General features: G+C 44.1%; 1 protein-coding gene across 3 annotated transcripts in view; it reads right to left on the bottom strand.

Moving 5' to 3' along the window:
* Window positions 1-19,736, bottom strand: part of SUGCT (succinyl-CoA:glutarate-CoA transferase) — a 643,092-nt gene that overhangs the window by 499,860 nt on the left and 123,496 nt on the right. For all 3 annotated transcript variants that reach the window (XM_036738675.1, XM_036738678.1, XM_036738676.1), the window contains one exon: window positions 14,733-14,828. In XM_036738675.1, the coding sequence (XP_036594570.1) occupies window positions 14,733-14,828 (96 nt within the window). The remainder of the gene's footprint in view (window positions 1-14,732; window positions 14,829-19,736) is intronic.

Raw genomic sequence — 19,736 nt, 5'->3', positions numbered from 1 at the left:
AATATCCTGGCGCCTCCCAAACATTTTCCTCCTTCACGAGACCAGGCCCCAGTTTCTAAGAGCTTCTTTCTCACCATCCCCCAGCAAAGGGGGCCTGAGTTCCAAAGACAAGGCGAGCTTTGTTTAGGATCCCCACCCTTACCATTCTCTCCGTCAGCACCCACGTGGCTTTTCAAGTCCTAAAGGTTTTATTCTGTAACTGGCCTTTCCCATCTTCCTCCTTTGCTCACCTCCACACACTCCCCACTCTGGCTCCACTGACCCCCTCACTATCCCTCACACAGGACACGCCAGTGGATGCCCACCTTCTTGCCCACACCATCCCCCCTGCCTGGGATGCTCTGCCTCCTCCCCTCAGCCTCCTTGCTTCCTTCAAGACTCAGCTCAAACCCCTTTTCCGTAACAGGCCTCTCATCATAGACCCTTCCCTATGAATACCAGGTATCTGCACGTTGTCTCCCCCATTAGACGGGCAAGGAATGTCTTTGCTTTTCTTTGGTTAACGAGAAATTGCCCAAGAAAAGGGAGCAGCCAGAGTTGCACCACATCTCGTATGCTTGGCAAAGGGTCAGGGTATCGTATGGGTGGGAGGAAACCCTGGAGGTCACCTCATTTTACATTTGAAGAAACTGAGGCAGGAAGGAGTTAAATGGCTTGTCCAGGGTCACACAGCTAGTAAGTATCTGAGTCAATATTAAAGATAATGATAATGTGAACTGCTACCTAGACTTGACTCATGTTCCTAGAGGCTTCAAAGGTGGCACAGTGAATGGCAGGCTGAACTTGCCAAATAGTTTAAAGAGGGAAACACACAGAGGACATAAACAGGGTAAATGTCTTCTGAAAGAAGGTATCAGCAGCTGGGGGACTGGGAAAAGCTTCCTACAGAAGGTAGCTTTTGAGCTGAGTCTTGTCACAATCAGCACCAGTGAAGGCGATAGGAGACAGAGGGAGGAGGAAGAGCCTTCCAGGGATGGGGGGCAAGGCAGAGTCAGAGAATGGAGAGTCCTGGGTGAGGAACATCAAGAAGGCCAGTGACTCTGGAATGTCCCATGCGCCATAGGAAGCAAATATGAAAAGACTGGAAAAGTAGGAAGGCGCCAGGTTGTAAAGGACTTTAAATCTTAACAAAAGCTTCAGACCTGCTCTGGAAGGCAATAGGGAGCTGCTGGATCTTCCTGAATGGGGGAGCGATATGGTCAGACATACACTCTAGGAAAGTCCCTTTGGCAGCTGAGGGGGGATGAGCTGGAGCACACAAGTGCCCGAGTCAGGGAGACCAGTGAGGCGAGAGGAGGGTGGAAATGGACGTAGGCACAGCAGCCTTGGTGGCCCAAGCAGGGACCCCAAGCCCATCCTCCCAGCAGCCTCTGCTGCCCAGACTGAGGTTCAAGGAGGGAGGCCTACCCGCTTCTTGGATCTCTAAGGGGGTCATCTTTAAAGTCCCTTCCATGCTGAACAATGTATAAGACTTGGACTCCCTCTGACTCAGCTCCATCTCAATTTCAATTTTAATAAGAATTCAATGAGTGAATTCTATGACTGTGGGCAAGTCTCTGATCTAAGGCCTCAGTTTCCCTCCCTGTAAAATTAAGAAGTTAGGCTGACCAGATGCTTGCTAAGGTCCCTTCCAGCTCTAACATATTTGGAGGGTTTGAGCAGTTTCGGGGAGAATAGCTTTAAACTCTCTTTCAACCCCCACTGCAAATGCATGTGCTTCCTCCATCCCCACCCCCACCCCAGTAGTCAGACTTCTAGAATATTAAGGAGGAAGAAACAACTGAGTTTAGTAAGAATTGTTAGTTTATATAACCCAACACCAAATTGTTCAGTTCCAGGATTACCAAATTCTCTTCTCCCAGGATCACAAGGCATCTTTCCAGGGGAGATGGTCGCCAGGTCACCACTCTTGGCACTGAGGGGCCCATACAGAAGGAGAAGACAGGCCTCCCTCTCAGCACCAGGTGACATGGGGGCAAACAAGTGAAAGACAGTGACAGGAAAGCCAATTGTACAGTAACAAATCAGAGAACCGGGTGCCATTACTGTGAACAAAGCCAAGGCCCACTGATAGTGTTCCATAGCTCACATCTCCGTCTTACCCATTAGAGATTCATATGAGAGAGAACACCATTTTGGTCTTGCAAACTTCAGTCTGATTGAGAATTAAAGATTTTTAAAAAGCTGAATTAAAAAAGAAACCCTTATGTGTATAAATGATAGACTCCTCTTAAATGAGATGGAATCTAACATTTTTTAAGCATCTATAGTTTTACCGAGGAGAGTAAATGGAGAAGGAAGGGGAGAAGGAAGGGAACAGGCATTCATTTATTAGCACCTCCTCTGTGCCAGGCACTTCACAAATAGGAGTTGGCATTGGAAGGCCTGGGTTCAATTCCACCCATGTGACCCTAGAAAGTCAGCAACCTCTACAGGCCCCCAAGACCCAAAGCCGCACAAATGACTCCTGGCTACATCGGCAAAAGGCATTACCCAAACCGAGGAAATTAAAGGATCAGAACACCAGCACCCCCACCAAAAAAAAACCCTTATTTAAAAGAGAGTTTGTGAGAAAGGGAGAGAGAGTACCTGAATTCTTTTTTTTCCTGTTGGTATTTCAAGACAGGAAAATTAGAAAATTCATGTATGGAACATCTCCCTTAGGCCATGTTCAGTCTGTTAGCAACCACTGGGCCACAAACTGCCACCTTGTACCTTGTTTATCTGACTCAGCCTAGAAGAACAGCAAGAGGAAGAAAAGAAGGGGAAAAGGAGGTGGAAGAAAGAAGGTGGAGGAAGACAAGGAGAAGGAGGTGGAAAAGAAGAAGGAAGAAGTGAAAGAGAAGGAGAAGGTGGAGGATGAGAAGGAAGAGGAAGAAAAAGGGAGGAGGAAGAGGAAGTAGAAGGTGAAGGATAAGGAGAAAGTGGAGGACTAGGAAGAGGAAGGAGAGGAGGGAGAGATGGTAGAAGGTGGAGGAGGACAAGAAGAGATGGAGAAGGAGGAAGAGGAGCAGGTAGGTCAGACTTAGAAAAAGGCAAGAGTTGGGGGCATCCATCTACATCACAGACCAAGAGCCAGGAGGGCCCTCAGAAGCCGCCTCATCCAACTCCCTCACTTTTCCAAGAAGGAAATGAAGATCAGGTGAGTGACTTGGACAAGGTGACACTGGGGCTTCTAGGTGAGATTTAAACCCATGCTCCTTCCCCTTTAAGAGCAGCCAGGCCAGAACTGAAGGCAATGGTGCTCAGCAGACCTCAGGAGGAGCTGGCCAAAAGAACAGCAACCCAGAAGGACAACGGAGCCCAAAAGGGAGAAGCCAGGAGCTGAAGAGGCAACCTGGAACTGGCTGTCACCAACAAGGATCAACCAGATGAAAGATCAAGATGAAAAGATGGGATCTTTGAAGCAGAGTGATCACACACTTTGGAACTTGGAAAAGAGGAGGAGAAAGTGGTGAATGTCTGACAAAGCCCCTGGGTTTGAGGAGGGCAGACTTCAAAATGTTCAAAGACAGACCTGATTGGGTTCCTCTGCTCTTCAGTTCTACAAGGAGAGCCAGCCCAGGAATGGAAGCAAACACAATTCCTTCTTTTTTTCCAATACACAATCTGTCATCTACAAATAGATATATCTTCATGCCTTTGCTGTCAAGGTTTATTCCCTTGATTATTTTCTCATGCTTTAAGTCATATCAATAAGGGAAATAGAAAAATCATATGATTATATTGATTATTAGAATAGATTATGTGCCATGTAGATACCTAGTAGCTGTGAGTGGTAGAACAAAGATCATGAACCCTAAAAAGGATGAGCAGCGGTGAAGTGGGGGCAGTCGGTGGCAAAGGGCTGGGGAGCCTCAGGTTCCAGGTGGGCACATGGGGTTTTCAATGAGAATGGCATCAGCATCAATAGAGGCAGGTGGAAGGCAAGGCTGTCTACCATCACTGCTCCTATGTGACTGCATTTTAGAAAGGTTAGGACTATTCTGAATATTGAGCCTTGCCTTACATGATTGAGTCATATAATTTTTATAACTTATCTAGATCATATGTTTTAATATTGATTGTCTTTCTAATGTTGAACCACATAAATCTTACCTATTTGTGATGAACAGTGGGTGGGGCTGGGTTATTTCTGTATTCTATTTGCCAATGTGTTATAATATTCCTCAAAAAGGCATTGCACAGTGGCTTCAGGAGTACTGGGTTCAAACCATTCCTCTAAGACATTGCGATCGGGTGACCTATCTCAATGGCCCAAGTGACTCCATAAGACTCTCAGTGACAGAAAAGGTACCCGCCTGCAGAGGTGGAGGGGTTTTCCATGCTGAGAGACAGGTCTTGGCAAAAACAACTAACTAATAAACAATATCTGATATCCTTTTTTCAACTTCATCTTTGGAAATCAAGAACATATTTGTCTCTTAGTAAGAACTGAGTAGCATAGTGATCTCTACATTTAGAAATGTTCATTTCATTGTAAACCATGGCCTAGAACTACAGCTTTGGATTAAAATAGACCAAGTTAATTCTTGTGTGGAGAGGGGGGTACAGTGGCAGCTCCCAGCTTGGCATTCAAAGCTCCCCTTGATCTTAAATGATCATCTTTGGTTCTCTATCAAAATGAAAAGTTTCTTAGAGGAAATGGTTCTAGACTGAAGGCCTATAACTAGATAGATAGATAGAAAGGTAGATACACAGACATATATATATATATATATATATATATATATATATATATGTGTGTGTGTGTGTGTGTGTGTGTGTGTGTGTGTGTCGTATTTCCAGCTTCCTCTAGGCTCTTTAGAAAAATCTTATCTATGGAGAAGAGAAGAATTTTTGACCAAACAAGAGATAGCATTACGAGATGTAAGATGGATAATTTTGATTATATTAAATTTAAAAGTTTTTGAACAAACAAAATCAATGCAACCGAGATTAAAGGAAAACAGAAAACTGGGAAACTATTTTTATAGCATGTGTCTCTGATAAAGACCCCATTTCTAAAATATAAAGAGAACTGAGTCAAATTTGTAAGAATACAAGTCATCCCCCAATTAATAAATGGTCAAAGGACACGAACAGGCAATTTTTAGATGAAGAAATCAAAGTTATCTATAGTGATATGAAAAAAAATGCTCTAGATCACTATTGATTAGAGAAATGCAAATTAAAACAACTCTGAGGTACCACCTCACATCTATCAAATTGACTAATATGACAGAAAAGAAAACGATAAATGTTGGAGAGGATGTGGGAAAATTGGGACACTAATGCACTGTTGGTGGAGTTGTAAACTGATCCAATCATTATGAAGAGCAATCTGGAACTATGACCACAGGGCAAACTGTGCATACCCTGTGATCCAGCAATACCACTACTAGGTCTGTATCCCAAAGAGATCAAAGAAAAAGAAAAAAGACTTACATGTATAAAAATATTTGTAACAACTCTTTTTATTTGGCAAAGAACTGGAAATTGCGGGCATATCTGTCAACTGGGGAACGGCTGAAGAAGTTGTGATTTATGAATGCAATGGAATACTATTGTGCTATAAGAAATGACAAGCAGGTGAATTTCAAAAAACCTGGAAAGATTTACATGAACTGATGCAAACTGAAGTGAGCAGACCCAGGAGAACATTGTACACAATAACAGCAACATTGTAATTTGATTAGCTATGAATGACTTAGCTCTTCTCAGCAACACAGTGTTCCAAGACAATTCCAAAGCACTCATGACAGAAAATGCTATCCATATCCAGAAAAAGAACTGATGGATTCTGAATGCAGATCAAAGCATATATTTTTACTTTATTTTTTCATGGTTTTTTTTGTTTTGGTCTGTTTCTTCTTTCACCACATGACTAATATGGAAATATGTTTTACATGATTGCACATATTTAATCTATATCAGATTGCTTACCGTCTTAGGAAAGAGGGAAAAAAGGAGGGCGGGAAAGGATGGAAAAAAATTTGGAACTCAAATTTTTTTTTTAAAAATGAATGTTAAAAACTGTCTTTACGTGTGATTGGAAAAAATAAAACACTATTAAAAAATGTTGGAGAATAAACCAAATGCTCTTTCATAGCTAATGTCACCCTTCCTCCAATGCCACCAAGAATGTTTCCTTGTTGTGGTTCCCCAGTTGGATGCTGAAAATGTCCCCAGAGTAAATTGGATTTTCAGTTTCTCCTTCTTGTGGTTCTCTCTGTTTCTAAAATGTCACTTTTTAAATATTGCTGGGAAGTTTTCTTATATAATGTGTGTGACATTCAGTGGAAAGAACCTTGACTCTGGAGTCAGAGGCCCTGGGTTCAAATCCTCCCTCTAATATTTACTACCTATGTGATCTTGGGCTAGTCACTTAACCTCACTGGGCCTCAGTTTACTAATCTGTAAAAAGTGAGGGTTAAGCTAGATGGTTTCCACATTGTTTTCTTCTTCAAAATCGTCTGAGTATCACCAAATCCTGGCATTTTTTATCTTTGACTTGACCTCAAAATCCATCACTTTCACAGACTCATTAGATCATTGAATCACTGATTTGGAGCTATAAAGAACCTCAGAAATCATCCAGTCCAACCCCCCTCATTTTAAAGAGGGAGAAACTGAGGCAAGACCCAAGGGTGGACCTCACCCAGCTGACCCCAAAGCCACTGTTCTTTATTTTGAATTTATTTATGTGTGTATATGTTGTTTCCTGCAAGAGAAGGTGAGCTACTTGTGGACAGGGAGCCCACATTTTTGTCTTTGAGTCCACACAGCCTGATATCATGGTTGGCACATAGTGGGTACTTCCTAAACACTTGCTGAATGAAGGACTGAATCCACCAAAGGCCAGGATATCTCCTCAACCATCAGGATCACCTCCTTGACCATTGGCATCACCTCCTTATGTTCTTTCATTCCAATTATTTCTTCCCTGTTCCCTCTACCATTCAGTCCTCCATGGCATTAATTCTACTGTGGATTCTTTCCACTGGCATTTTCACATTAGAATTACAGGCTCCAGAATACTACTGTCTTGGGGCTAATACTGTCTATCCAAAGAGAGGTACAGGGAAGTAGGGAGAAGTGCTAGATTTGCAGTTAGAGGGCCTGGATTCAAATCCTCCCTCTTCTATTCATGACGTGGGTGACCTCAGGGGCCACAGTTTCCGTCCTTGTAAAATGAGGAGGCTGGTCTACATGACTGCTAATATCCCTTCTGGCTCAGATCTATGACCCCACAGGATGGATTAAGTCATCCAGGAATGGTTTTCAGAAGAAGAGCCAAGAGGTGGTCATCAATCAAGCCCATCAATCACATGTCAGCATGAGGGGAGAATGTCCTACCTTCCCAGGGTAGAGGTCTGGGATTTGAGGGAGAATCCCCGGGATCTGATCAAAGCAGACAAGCACTAACCCCATCCCACAATTCATAAGGGTACAAATGATAGCATCAGGAGAGGCCTAGAAAAGCCTGCCGTAACATCTGGGGAAGGCATAAAGACCTGGGCTATTTTATCCCTGCTGCTAATTGCAAGATGGAACTTCAGGCCTAAAGACCCAAACAGACCAGCCCCACATTAATATCTTCAAGATCTGGAATAATGGATGTCAAAGCAACACTAGATAGATAAGAATCCATTGGACTTGGTGATGTAAAAACAGAAGATCTTGATAAAGATGTTTGTTTTGTTTTGTTTTGTTTTGTTTTTAAAAAAAAATCATTAGGAAGAGAAACCCTCAGGCATATTTCTCCAATCCTTTGAGTTGGTGTCAAGTGGGTCCAGAACCCAGGAGCCAGGCAGAGGCGCCTGTTAACCCAAACACAATTGTGGGTCACATCTGTCTTGAGATGCTTTCAAGGTCTGGTCCCTGGCCTAGCGTGATGACTACAATAGGTCTGTCCTACAAAGAGACGCTCATGCTGCATGCCGTTTCCATTCTGGGGTTAAGAAAACAAGCTCACCATCTGGATACTGTTGTTGTCTTTGTTCAAGTCCCCTAATCAACACCTGGAGATTTTCTCATGAGCAACCACAAAAGGGCTCAGCTCTCCTCCAAAGTTAGATTTTCTTACTCAGCTGAAGTGCCGCTTGGGCCCAGCTACAGATACAGCACAATGGTGCCAGCTGGGGCGGAGCCCCCAGCTTTGGGCCGCCTTGGTCCTCACTAGCGATATCTTCAAGAGACATTGGAGGCACAGGGCGTCATCAACCCACCAGCCCAGGCTCAGCTTGGAACTATGGAAAGAGGGTGAACCTGGAGGCGGGAGAAGCCTGGCATCAAACCCTCAGGGACCCTACTCTGGGGCCCTACAAGTAAGTTACCAAACCCTCTCTGATCCTCAGTCTCCATTTCTGTAACACAGCAGTATAATACCCATACCACCTGGGACTGACATGAGGCTTCATTGAGACAGTTTGCTTGAATTGTAAGGGACATCATGCCACCTGTCCTAGCCATGTTGTTATTGGGCATGTAGGTTTAGAACTGGAAGGGAATGTAGAGTCTAACTCTTTCATTTTACAGATAAGGAAACTGAGTCAAAAGAAGGCAGGAAGCATGGTGCCAGGCACTATGCTAAACATCGTATTAATACCTTGTTTGACCCTCACGACAAGCTCAGAATCTGACCTCAGAACCAAAAAGCCCTGAGTGCCAGGTGCCTCTGCCATACCGAGGTTCTCTCCCCTCTCGAGACCCCAGACATCTCTCTCAGAGAGACGGCAGATGAAGCATCAACCTGAATGGCGAGTGGAGTCTCCTCAACAGAGTTCTCCAGTTTAACGAAATCACAGTCTACGTTATCCTTGATAAACCTCTACATTTACAGGCAAGTAAAGAAAAGAAAGTCTTATAAGGAAAACCCTCTGAGCATTCTGCGGCCATATGCTACTATGCACATGGGATCCCCCCATCCCTCAACAGCTGGGCTGGTGACTCCCCCAAAATGTTCACTCATATTTATCTTGAGTATCTTGTACATAGTTTCTGCCCCTCCATGGGGTGTAAGCTCCTTAAAAATGAGGATTGTTTCCTTAAATCTTTTTATGTCCTGTACTCAGCACAGAGCTTGGCACATAGTAGGTGCCTGAATATCTAACAGTCAACAAACATTTAATAAGCACCTACTGTGTATCAGGCATTGTGCCAAGGGCTGGGGATATAAGTACAAAGACTAAAATAATCCTGACTCCCAGAAAGCTTACATTCTAATTGGGGAGACCACAAGTAAATAAAAATATATAAATAAATATTAAAAATAACTAAATATATAAATAATATAAATAACATACACATGAACAGATTAATAAATAAACAAATAGATTAATACATAAACAAATGAATAGATAGACATGTCACACATACACACACACACACATACATACACACCTAGGAGGAGTTATGTCCAATGAGGCTGGAAAGATAGGTGGGGTCCAGGCTGCGTGGGCCTTTAAAAGCTAAACAGAGGAATCTGAAAGCCATGGAGAACCAATGGACTTAGCTGAGTAGAAGAGGAACGTGGTAAGATGGGAGGTGAAAGCTGGCCGCCATTTTTCATGGCAATGAGAAGTCAAAGTTGCATAGCTAATCCAAAACCAAAAACAGTCTTTGAAATGATCTTATAATCTTTGATTTCAGCCTAGCTAGGGGAAAACTCAAGACAAGGTGGCTAACAAGTAGAAAAATTGCCTGCTTTGGATTTTCATCTGTTTTTATATCCCTGAGAGAAATGATAAATGAGGTGCAAAGTATCCCAAAATTGGGTGGCTAAAGAAAAGAGCAGAAAGAAATAGCGTCCAAATTGGACAATCCTCCTGAACAATAAAGAGCTGGCTCTTTTGGGAAAAGCAAGCATCCCTACCTTTCGGGAATTTGCTTTCAATCCACTAATACCCTACAATCAGTGAGTGGATCATTGCAGATTTTAACAGGAATAAGACAAATAAGGATACAGTTTCAGAGGGTGTTTAACGAGGGCCTAAGGACATGAACAGAGAGCCCTCTTTTGCCCTAATTTTCTGAGACCCCAAGAGCCATCCACTATGGGCTTCCAGCTCAAAATACAGACAAGTCAGATTAGGCACTAAACTGTTTCTATTATTAAAATTGGAACGATAATTATCCTGGCATTCACCCATAAAAATAGTCTCCAAATCTATTTTAAAAATTGGAAACAGACCAGGGTTTATAAACATATCGTGAGCCCATCTTGGTATGTAAGTTACAGTCAGACCAAATCTGCATTTATCCCTTAATCACAGTGCCCTAACCAGGTCTCCTCAGAGAGGAAACAAGATGATTCTGGGCTCATACAGTAAGACCCTCATAAACCTTCTCTTGTTTCTTGTGGATAATAAAGCTACAAACAAACCCGTCCGGAGCCCATGAGGACAGGAGACTGAGGCAATTCAACCATGAAGAATACATTTCTGTCTTGAAGAGTGAATGAGTATAGGACTTTCCACCAACAGGGGCCCCAGTGGCTTGGAATTTCTTCCCCCACTTTGTCTACTCCACAGAGGTTAAGGGCTTCATATCCTCTGTAGTGTCTGGCCCGGTGCCCTTCATACAAAAATGCCCAGTAAATAGCCACAGATGAGTGGCCAAAGCTGATGACAGGACGTCCAAAGACAATGGAGCTCATGCCTCGGTACATTGGTCTGGGATGGACACTGCAGGTGGGCAGACAGCATGGCCTAGAACTGAAGAAGGCCCTAAGGACACTGGAGCTGCTCTCATTGGCCCAAAGTTTCTCCCAGAAACAAAACTTAATTTTCCAGGATGAATATTCTCCTGGAAAAGCTTCACGGCCACAAGTCATAGAATACTGCAGCATCTAAAACATGCAAGTTGAGTATGACCCAAAAGGCAGTGGGGAGGCCCCTGAGGGCAAGAGCAGGCCTCAGGCCGTGCATTACAAATGAGGGAACACATGAGAAGCAGCATAAAGGATGTCCTCAGAGAAGTGGGGGTAGAGAAATAACAGACTCCTCACTGAGCAAGAACAAGGGACGGCCAAAAGACAATCCATGTGCCACACTGGGATCCACGAAATCCCATGCCCATGAAGTAAGTGTGACAGAGGCCTACAGAAGGCCAGAATATCTGGTCAAGGCTTGGGGGGAGAAGAGAGAGGAAGAGAGGGCAGACATGAAGAAACAAATGAATAAATGTAGCAACAACAAACTGAATCGATTGGTATTGGATAAGTAAAACTAAAGTCTACGTAATGGGATTTGAGGGGTATTGCAAGTTGCTCTTGCTCTAAAATATTTCCATCCACCCGGTTTTGAACTTGGATACATTATCATCAGAAACCCATGACTTTGAGGTAGGGCGCTTTCTTCTGCTGAAATAGGAGTATCCTGGGAAGCAGTAATAAGGGAAGTCTTTATTAGTCACTTATACTTTAATATGAACTGGCTCATTGAGGCTATGTTCTATCTTGGATAGAATCCTGGGGCTTAGAATCAGGGAGGATGGAGCCCAAATCCTGTCTCCAATATCACCCACATGACTCTGGGCAAGTCCCATAACCTTTGGATGCTTCCAGCCTTCTCTAAGCTGTATCTGTTGAGTCCTGGAAGCCTTGCCATCTTTGCTGGGGGACTAGAGACTAGCCCCCCCCCCCAGAGTTCTCCAAGCTGATGAAATCTCAAATCCTTCCTACCTGGTTGGTTAGGTCCTTTCCAATTGGACAGTCAAGCAAGAGCAGGTTTGGGAGGGGAGAGGAGTGGAGCTGGGGGTTCTTAAAAGCAGAAGGAGGGAGGTCTCAAGAAGCCTTGGGCAGCCATGAAGCTATCATGTGTCCAGAGATGACTGAAGGGAAGTGAGGAGAAGGAATGCCACAGGATGGGGGAGGAGGAGGGTCAAAGCCAAGCCCTGCTTCTTTCAGGATTTCCTCTCCAGGAAACCACCAAATGATTGACTAAATTTTTTACTGTTCACCAGCTGTTTGGACATTAAATGACCAGAACCAAAAAAGGGCTTTTGAAGTCAATTCCTTGAGGCCAGAGACCGTGTCTTCCTTATCTTTCATCAGCCCCCTCACTAAGGATGCGTGCTGCATGTTAGACCAGCAAGTCTGATCTCAATGTTGCTATCAGAAATCTGTTTTATTCAGGATGGAAAGGCCCTTCTCCAGCAGAGATTGCGGCCCATCTAAAAGATGGCTTGCCCAGGATCACACAGCCAATAAGTGTCAGAGGCAGGATTTGAACCCAGACCTTCTGACTCCAAGTTCAGTAGTCTCTGATCTAGGTCACACTATTCCCCCATGGTAGGAAATTAATAAGTGTTTCTTAATTGAAAGAGTGTAATATTTTCTCCTCAAAGAAAAGGAAAAGGCGCCCACACCCACAGGATGTAAGCAGACACAGTGCCTGCCTGAGCTCTTTCCACCATAGGAGCATCACTGCAGAGGGTGCTGTTGCCCCTGCGGAGGGCCTAGGGCATTTCTGTACAGAAGTGCCCTTTCCTCTATTGACGCAAAGTCACAGAATTTCACAGTTGGTTATTCTGTCATCAGTGAAGACAGCCAGACTGTGCACAGGGTGCCCAGGGAGCCGTCCCAGAGGACAGGGAGAGACTACATACAGATACCTGAATGCCAGCATCTGACACTGTACCAGCTCCTGGGGCCTTCTGCGGGCAAAGCAGCAGAGAGCTTCATCTGCTCCACCTCCCTTTGACAAAGGGGGAGAGAGGACATGGCCTACCTAAAGGCAAAGACTTGGGCTTCGTAAACGTGAAAGAGGCCATCTTCACTCGTGGAGCCAAAATGGCCACTTTGACATTTTCCAGTTATACACAAAGCATCAGCATTAACACTCTAAAAATATTCCAAGAGGGCCAGTCGGGAGTTTGGCTCTGGTTTTCTACAATCACCTTTCATGTTTGTTTAGACCAGCAAAGGTAAGACAGACCTAAATGGGGAGGGCATGAGCATTTATATGATGCCTACTGTGTGCCAGGCAATGGGCCAAATGTGCTCTTTATATCATCTCATTTTATCCCCACAACAACCCTGCGAGTCGGTGCTATTGCTATCCCTGTTTTATAGATGAAACTAAAGCAAAAAGTGGTTAAATGACTTGCCCAGAGTCACACAGTGACTAAGTATCTGAGGCTGGATTAGAACCCAGATCTTCCTGGCTCCAAACCCAACTCTATTAATGGAGCCACAGTTAATGGTGATTATACCTTTAAGAATAATTGAAGGAATGGAACAAATAACAGTGGCTATGAAACTCTTCTAGGTCTAGATCTAGAACCCTCAGACCCTTTTCTTTTCTCCAAGGTACAATTATACCCCACACAAATAATCATCTGGCCCCTTCGTGGGCTGAGTATCATGCAATCCATCACTAAGGCCTTGAACAAACCAAGCTGTGACTTCCCTGGTGGCCCAATTAAATAGGAAACAAAGTGGGTGCCCATTGGCTGGGAAATGGCTGAACAAACCATTGAATATTTGGAAATATTACTCTGCAAAAAGAAATAACAAAAATGAGGAATTCACAGAAGCCTACAACACCTCGTAGGGGCACAACAACACACAATCATCACAGTAACGTGAAGCAGCAACCCTGAAAGACCTCCAAATTCAGAGTCATACAGGGACCAATCTGGACTCCAGAAAGCTGAAGAAAAAGCAGATTTCCTGGGGATGATACGGACTTCATAACAACCTGGAAAAATCTACACGAGATAATGCTGAGTGAGTGGAGCAGAACCAGGAGAACATTATACACAACCACAGATAAATGGATTTTGTAGGGATTAACCCTGATAAACTGCTCTCCTCAGCAACACAAGGTGCAAAGACAACTCCAAAGGACTCACGATGGAGAATGCTATCTATATTCAGAGAAAGAACTATGAAGTATGAATGCAGATCGAGGCACACTTTATGCCCGCCTTTTTTTTCCCTTTTTTTCTCTCTTTTGTTTTTGTTTTTGGGTTTTTTTTGGTTCTGTTTCTTCTTTCCCATGATTCATTCCATTGGTCATAATTCTTCTCCGCAACTTGACTAGTGTGTAAATAAGTTTAGCGCGAAGTTATACATAGAAGATATATTGGATTCCATGCTGTCTTGGGGAGGGAGGGAAGAAAATCTGGAACTCAAAATTATGTAGAACCGAGTATTGTAAACTAAAAATAAATAAATAAATAAATGAATGAATGAATGAAAAGGAAAAAAATAAAAGAAAAAAACAGATTTCCCTTCCCCCGCCTTGAAAGAAAGGCAGTGGACCCCAGGGCCACTGGGCCACGTGCACAAACACTCGTGATGTGGTGGTTTGCTTTGCTTCAGTGTTTTTGTTTCATGGGACAGCTCTATCAGGGTTGGCCTTATAATGATGCTTACAAATAAAAAAAAAATTTTAAAATACGCACAAAGTATTTTTAGAAACAAATTCTATTTTCTAAAATCTGGCCAATCTGAACTTCTCTTGGGTAAAAATGACCAAGCCATAACATGAGCTCCAAAGTCTCACTTTCAGGGAGAGCCTTTGATCCCTTGCAGGGTCTGGTTACTAATCTGTTCCTGAAGAAACATGCAAAACCCAGTCTCTGCAGGGAATCTTGTTATGTGCAGAAGAGTGGCACGTTACAAGACTCTCTAAAGGTTAAAAATGACAGGCTGATCCTTGCAGGCTGATCCTTTCCCCATCCTACACCATGCAGGCCCAGGACATTAATGGCACCCGAAAGTAGCATCTCTTGGCACGTACCTGGTACGGGACAATACTGCCGTGAGCAGTGCCCCAACGCTTAGCTTCCTTTCCACCAATAAGGTAATTTGCTGCCACTTGGGTCAGACATGCCACCTGAGGGGAGGAAGGAGAGGGTCAGTCTCTTCTGATTTCATAGACAGTGTTTTACAATCTGAATATTCTTTTGGTGTCTCTTCAGTTCACAATGAAGACAAAAATATACAAAAGGAAAAAAAAACCTCCCCAACCAAAAATGCAAGGACATGAAAATTGAGATTGTGGGTGTGAGTCTGGTCGTGTCATTCCTACTCAGAGCTCTGCGACCATTCCCTCTTGCATACCAAATAAAGGTCAACCTTCCTAACTTGGCATTCAAGGGCCTCCAAAGCCTGGTACCTACCTACTTTTCTAGTTGAGTCTCCACTGTATGCTCCACGTTTCAGTCAAAATGGCCTATTCACTACCTCCAGTTCTGTGCTTTTCTCAAGCTGATTCCTGTACCTGCAATGCCTTTGCTTACCCATTGCACCCATTAGAATCCCAGCAGAATCCCACAATCTGAGGGCTGAAAGAGACTTTCAAAACCATTTAACCTAATCCCTGCTCTACAATGGCCCTGACAAGTGGTCATCCAGTCTTCGCTTGAAAATCTCTGGGGAGGAGGAACCCATCACCCCCTGAGTTACCCACTCCACTGCCAGCAGGTAGCTCTAATCCTGAAGATGTTTTTACATCAAGTTGAAATATATACCCCGGGGTTACTTCTACCCACTGATCCCAGCTGTGCCCTCAGGGACAAGGAAAGAGTTGAAAAGGAAGCTGATAGCCAAGATAAGCAAGACAATACTCAGTTGTCCAGGAGATGAGTCTTTAGGAGATGATGTCTTTAGGTCTAGTTCCATCGCACCACACTGCCTTGGTGCCTATGCCCCATGGGACTCATGATCAAATGAGATAACATTTGTAAAGTGTTCCTATATTGCCTGGCACGCAGTAGGCACTATATACATGCTTATTCCCTTTCCCCATGTCCTAACAGAGCCTAAGGTAGCAGACGTCCTCCATAGCCAAACTGGGGCAGAACAGAAGGCCCCCTCCCTTGGGCTAGCCTCTGCCTGGGATGACTTGCCCATCCCCTATGAGCACCACGGGGGGACAGGCTGTCTCCCTCCCTCTCTCCTTCCTTTGTGGGCCCCAATGTTCCCCAACGCTAATCCTCCCCAAACCAGCCACTCCCCGCAAGACAAAGAGCGATTTATCAATTCCTCCTCAGAGGCAAAGTTGGGGGAAAAAAGTTAATTCTCTAAAAGGCATCACTGCTAAACTTAGCAAACCAACCTTTTAAAGGGGCATCACACGTCTGAAAGTAATTTAGCATTTACAAGAATGTATTTTAAGGCAAAGGGAGGGGGGAAAGAAAGTCACCATCTCTGATGTGGTTATGTACAAAAATCAGAGGTTCCTTGGCAATTCATGACAGATTTTCCACAAATTAGAAGAATGCAGGATGTGACTTTTTACATTAATAACTACATACAGCATATTCCTTCTAAATATTGCATTAGGTCATGACTGCCGTCCCCCAAGCTTGGGCTCATTATTCCATCAAGTGGGCGCTATGTAATTTTCTTAGAATGTTGCTTTTTTACAAGGTATTATTTCTTTGGAAAAGGCAGCTTTGGTTTCATGGTAATTGTTGTGACAGTGAAACCATTGTTTCAGACAACAGAGTGGGCCCCAGCCTGCCTTGGGTTTAGTGAGAGAATCTCTGGGCTGGCCAAAGTGTATCTCCAAGAGCACAGCCTGGAAGAAGCCCAGGCTGCACAGGCACCATCTCTCTCAAAGCTGGCAAAAAGTACTTGGGCCCTTTGGGCATCAGGCCTCCACCCTTGTGATGGGACCTGCTTCTGTTTCCTTCTACTCTTTCCAATGAACCAAGAAATATACAGGCAGGAATATGGCCTGGGTCACGCTGTAGGGAAGATGGGCACAGCCCAGCCCACTGCACATCCTAAAGGATCCCAGAAAATAAAACAGGTGCCCCAGGTCCATCCACTGGAGAACAAACAAACAAACTGGGCTATATGAATGTCATAAAACATAGGAGGAAATGGCAAACCCCTCCCGCCTCCAACCCACCACCAGTGTCTTGGGCAAGAAAACTCTAAATGGAGTCACAAAGAGTCAGACACGACGGAAGCAACAACAACAAAAGAGAGAGGAAGAGTAAAGCAGCTGGTAAGGAGGTGATTCAGCAAGTAAATCAAGAGTGAAAGGAAGGGAGATGGGACCCCTCAGGAAAAGATGCTCCAGGGTAGGGGGCTGCCATCAGAAGGTAAGACTCAGGGCAGAGGTTTCTCCAAAGTCCAGAGTGTGAGTCAAGCTTGAGAGAAATTCCCACCAATGTCTCCTCACCCATTCAGGCTTAGAACTTCACTGGCCAGAATATAGTATAGGCTACATCCCTTAAATGAAATGTCCTTGACAGGAAAAACATACACACATCTACACAGAAAAACAACCCAATTACAAGCTATGCTTGGGTTGTGTACAAGTTAGATTTAGGGGCTTAAAGGGATTCAGATCAAAACAGTTCGAGTCCACATTTCCTTCGCGGTATTCATCATAAGATCACAGAATTGGAACTAAAGCCATCTTCGATTTAGCAAGCACAGACCCTTCATTTTACAGATGAGAAGGCTGAGATCCTAAGAGAACAGTAACTTGTCCAAGGCCACATAAACAGCAAACCCAGAATTTGAACCCATGACCTCCAATGCACAGCCAGCATCTTTCCATTGTACCACAATGCTTCACTCAGCACTGAAGCAAAATAGTGATTTCTGGGGAGTTTGGAGCCAAATCTACTTAAATCAACACGTCCTTATTAACCATCGATTAGGTACTGGGCATAAAAGTTACGGGTGAATCGTCACTGAGAGTTAGCCTATAATAGAAGAGTTAGCAGATCAAACAATGGTCATGATAGCTGGGCTTTTGTTATGACTCAAATAAAAAATTAAGGGGTTAAGTAAGTTTACAGCTGTGGCTCAGAACACATCCTTTTTACATGTAGTGGAGTTAATGGATATTAATAGCAGTCACTTCTGCATGACAGGGGTCCTGGTCTACATTCAACTACAATTCCAGAGATAGAAAGAAGACAGCAGTCAGACGAAGGAAGATATTTGGAAGTCTAATCCCCACGCAATACTCACAACTGACTCATTTTAAACATGCGCAAGAGTAAATTTGTCCTAAGTTTTATTTGGCTACAATACTAAGGCATATACACAAAATAAGAGAATTTCCAAGATCAAAGATCTTCCCTAGCCTGCCCAAGGCTCTCAAACCAGGATTTTATGTTTAGAGCTGTCATCCATTTGCACTGCTACCATCTGTAATCCACACCCAGGATCTGAGCCCCACCCCCTCACCCTAAGACCTTTGGGCTCACATAGACCAGGTTCAAACCTAAAGTCTCTTTGGTTTACTATTTGTACCTGGGAGCACTCTCAGAAATCTCCAAAACACAGCTTCGGATGGGCTCATATCTAGGTTTCTTTAAATATGGAATAAAAGGGGTCCTCAATTCCCATATAAGTAATCAGGGTAATGCATACAAATAGAGTGTGGGATGGCTTTTATTTCATTCTGAGAAAATTCAAGACTGATGGGAGTCAATAACAGATTTGGAAACACATAAGGCACTCAGACTGCCAGGTCCCTCCTCCCTGGGAAGACACTGAATGGGAAGCTATTATCAGGGTAGTCCTTTGACTTTCTGATGAGGCCATCATTCCCACACAATCCCACCAAGGCTCATTCCACCATCCTGTGGTTTGTACTCTTCCAGGAAAATAAACATACTTTGGGGAATGTTGCTCAAGCAATCCCCCTTCACATCCGATCTGAATTGTCCAAGTAATTCAAAGTAATCGCCTCTCTATGATGTGGCTTTAGTCCTTCAGCTCCAGAAATCAGGTTTTTGATCCTATTCTTTCACCAATAAACATGCTGTTGGGGAAACCTTCTCCCTCTAAAAAGCCAGTACCTGAACTCTCAACCTTGGAGTTACTCATGGGACAACTTCCCAAAACTGGTGCTGCCCAAGAAACTTCTATTCTCTGGCTAGAAGTCCAAATTTCAGACTCATGTTGCCTACAGAATTCAAAATCCTTTCCCCTTCCTACTACCACACACACACACAGACACACTCCCCTAAGATTCATGAACCATGCTCTTGGCCTAAATGGATGGGCACATTGGTCCATCAGCCTGTTCACATGCTTCTGAATGAAATCAGTGTCCCAGTTGCTTCAGTCTCTTGAACTGAGAAAGTCTACTCTCAGAATTCTTCTTTCAGGTCAAACCCAAACACCTTTACCTCTCTTGTGTGCTTCTGCTGCAAGGCAGAAAGAGGAGAAGAAAAAGAGAGTTGGTCCGTCAGCTTGCTTTATAGATCCCAGAGTGTTGGATTCTCAATAAAATCCACCTGAGCCCCAATCAATCACAATCAGCAAAACACCTGTGAGAAGGTCCACACTGAATGGGGAAGTACCTGTCAAATACTTCCTGAACAAAAGACCCTACTCTGTAATTTCCTTAATCCTGGACCACCTGTGGTCCAGTCTCGCCCAAGCACTGGAGGGCCCAAAGGAGCTGATGCTACAGACATCCCTTCCCCCAAAATCTTCCTGCCAATGCCTCCCCCTTTCCTCTTATTGCAGGCTGTTGACTAGCTCCTTTGGAGGGAATCCAGTGACCACCTCCCTCCTCCCTAACCCTCAGGCCCATCCCCCTTTTTCCCAGGGGTTGTGGGCTGGGCCCCTTGAGTTTACACCCACTCATACCAAATGATGAGCAGAGAAGACAGTCACCAACTGCAGTCTTTCTGATGAGATGAAGGATGACAGGCACTTAGTATTTGCCTTGGAACTATCCTCTTGAGCCCTACCATTCACCCTCCCTTTCTACCCTCTAGGATCCCAGAAATTGCCATCTGACCAGCCACTACCTCCT

Source organism: Trichosurus vulpecula, chromosome 9, assembly GCF_011100635.1.
Source record: "Trichosurus vulpecula isolate mTriVul1 chromosome 9, mTriVul1.pri, whole genome shotgun sequence".
Lineage (NCBI taxonomy): Eukaryota > Metazoa > Chordata > Mammalia > Diprotodontia > Phalangeridae > Trichosurus > Trichosurus vulpecula.
The sequence above is the reverse complement of the archived record's forward strand: the minus strand, read 5'-3'. Positions and strand labels throughout refer to the sequence as shown.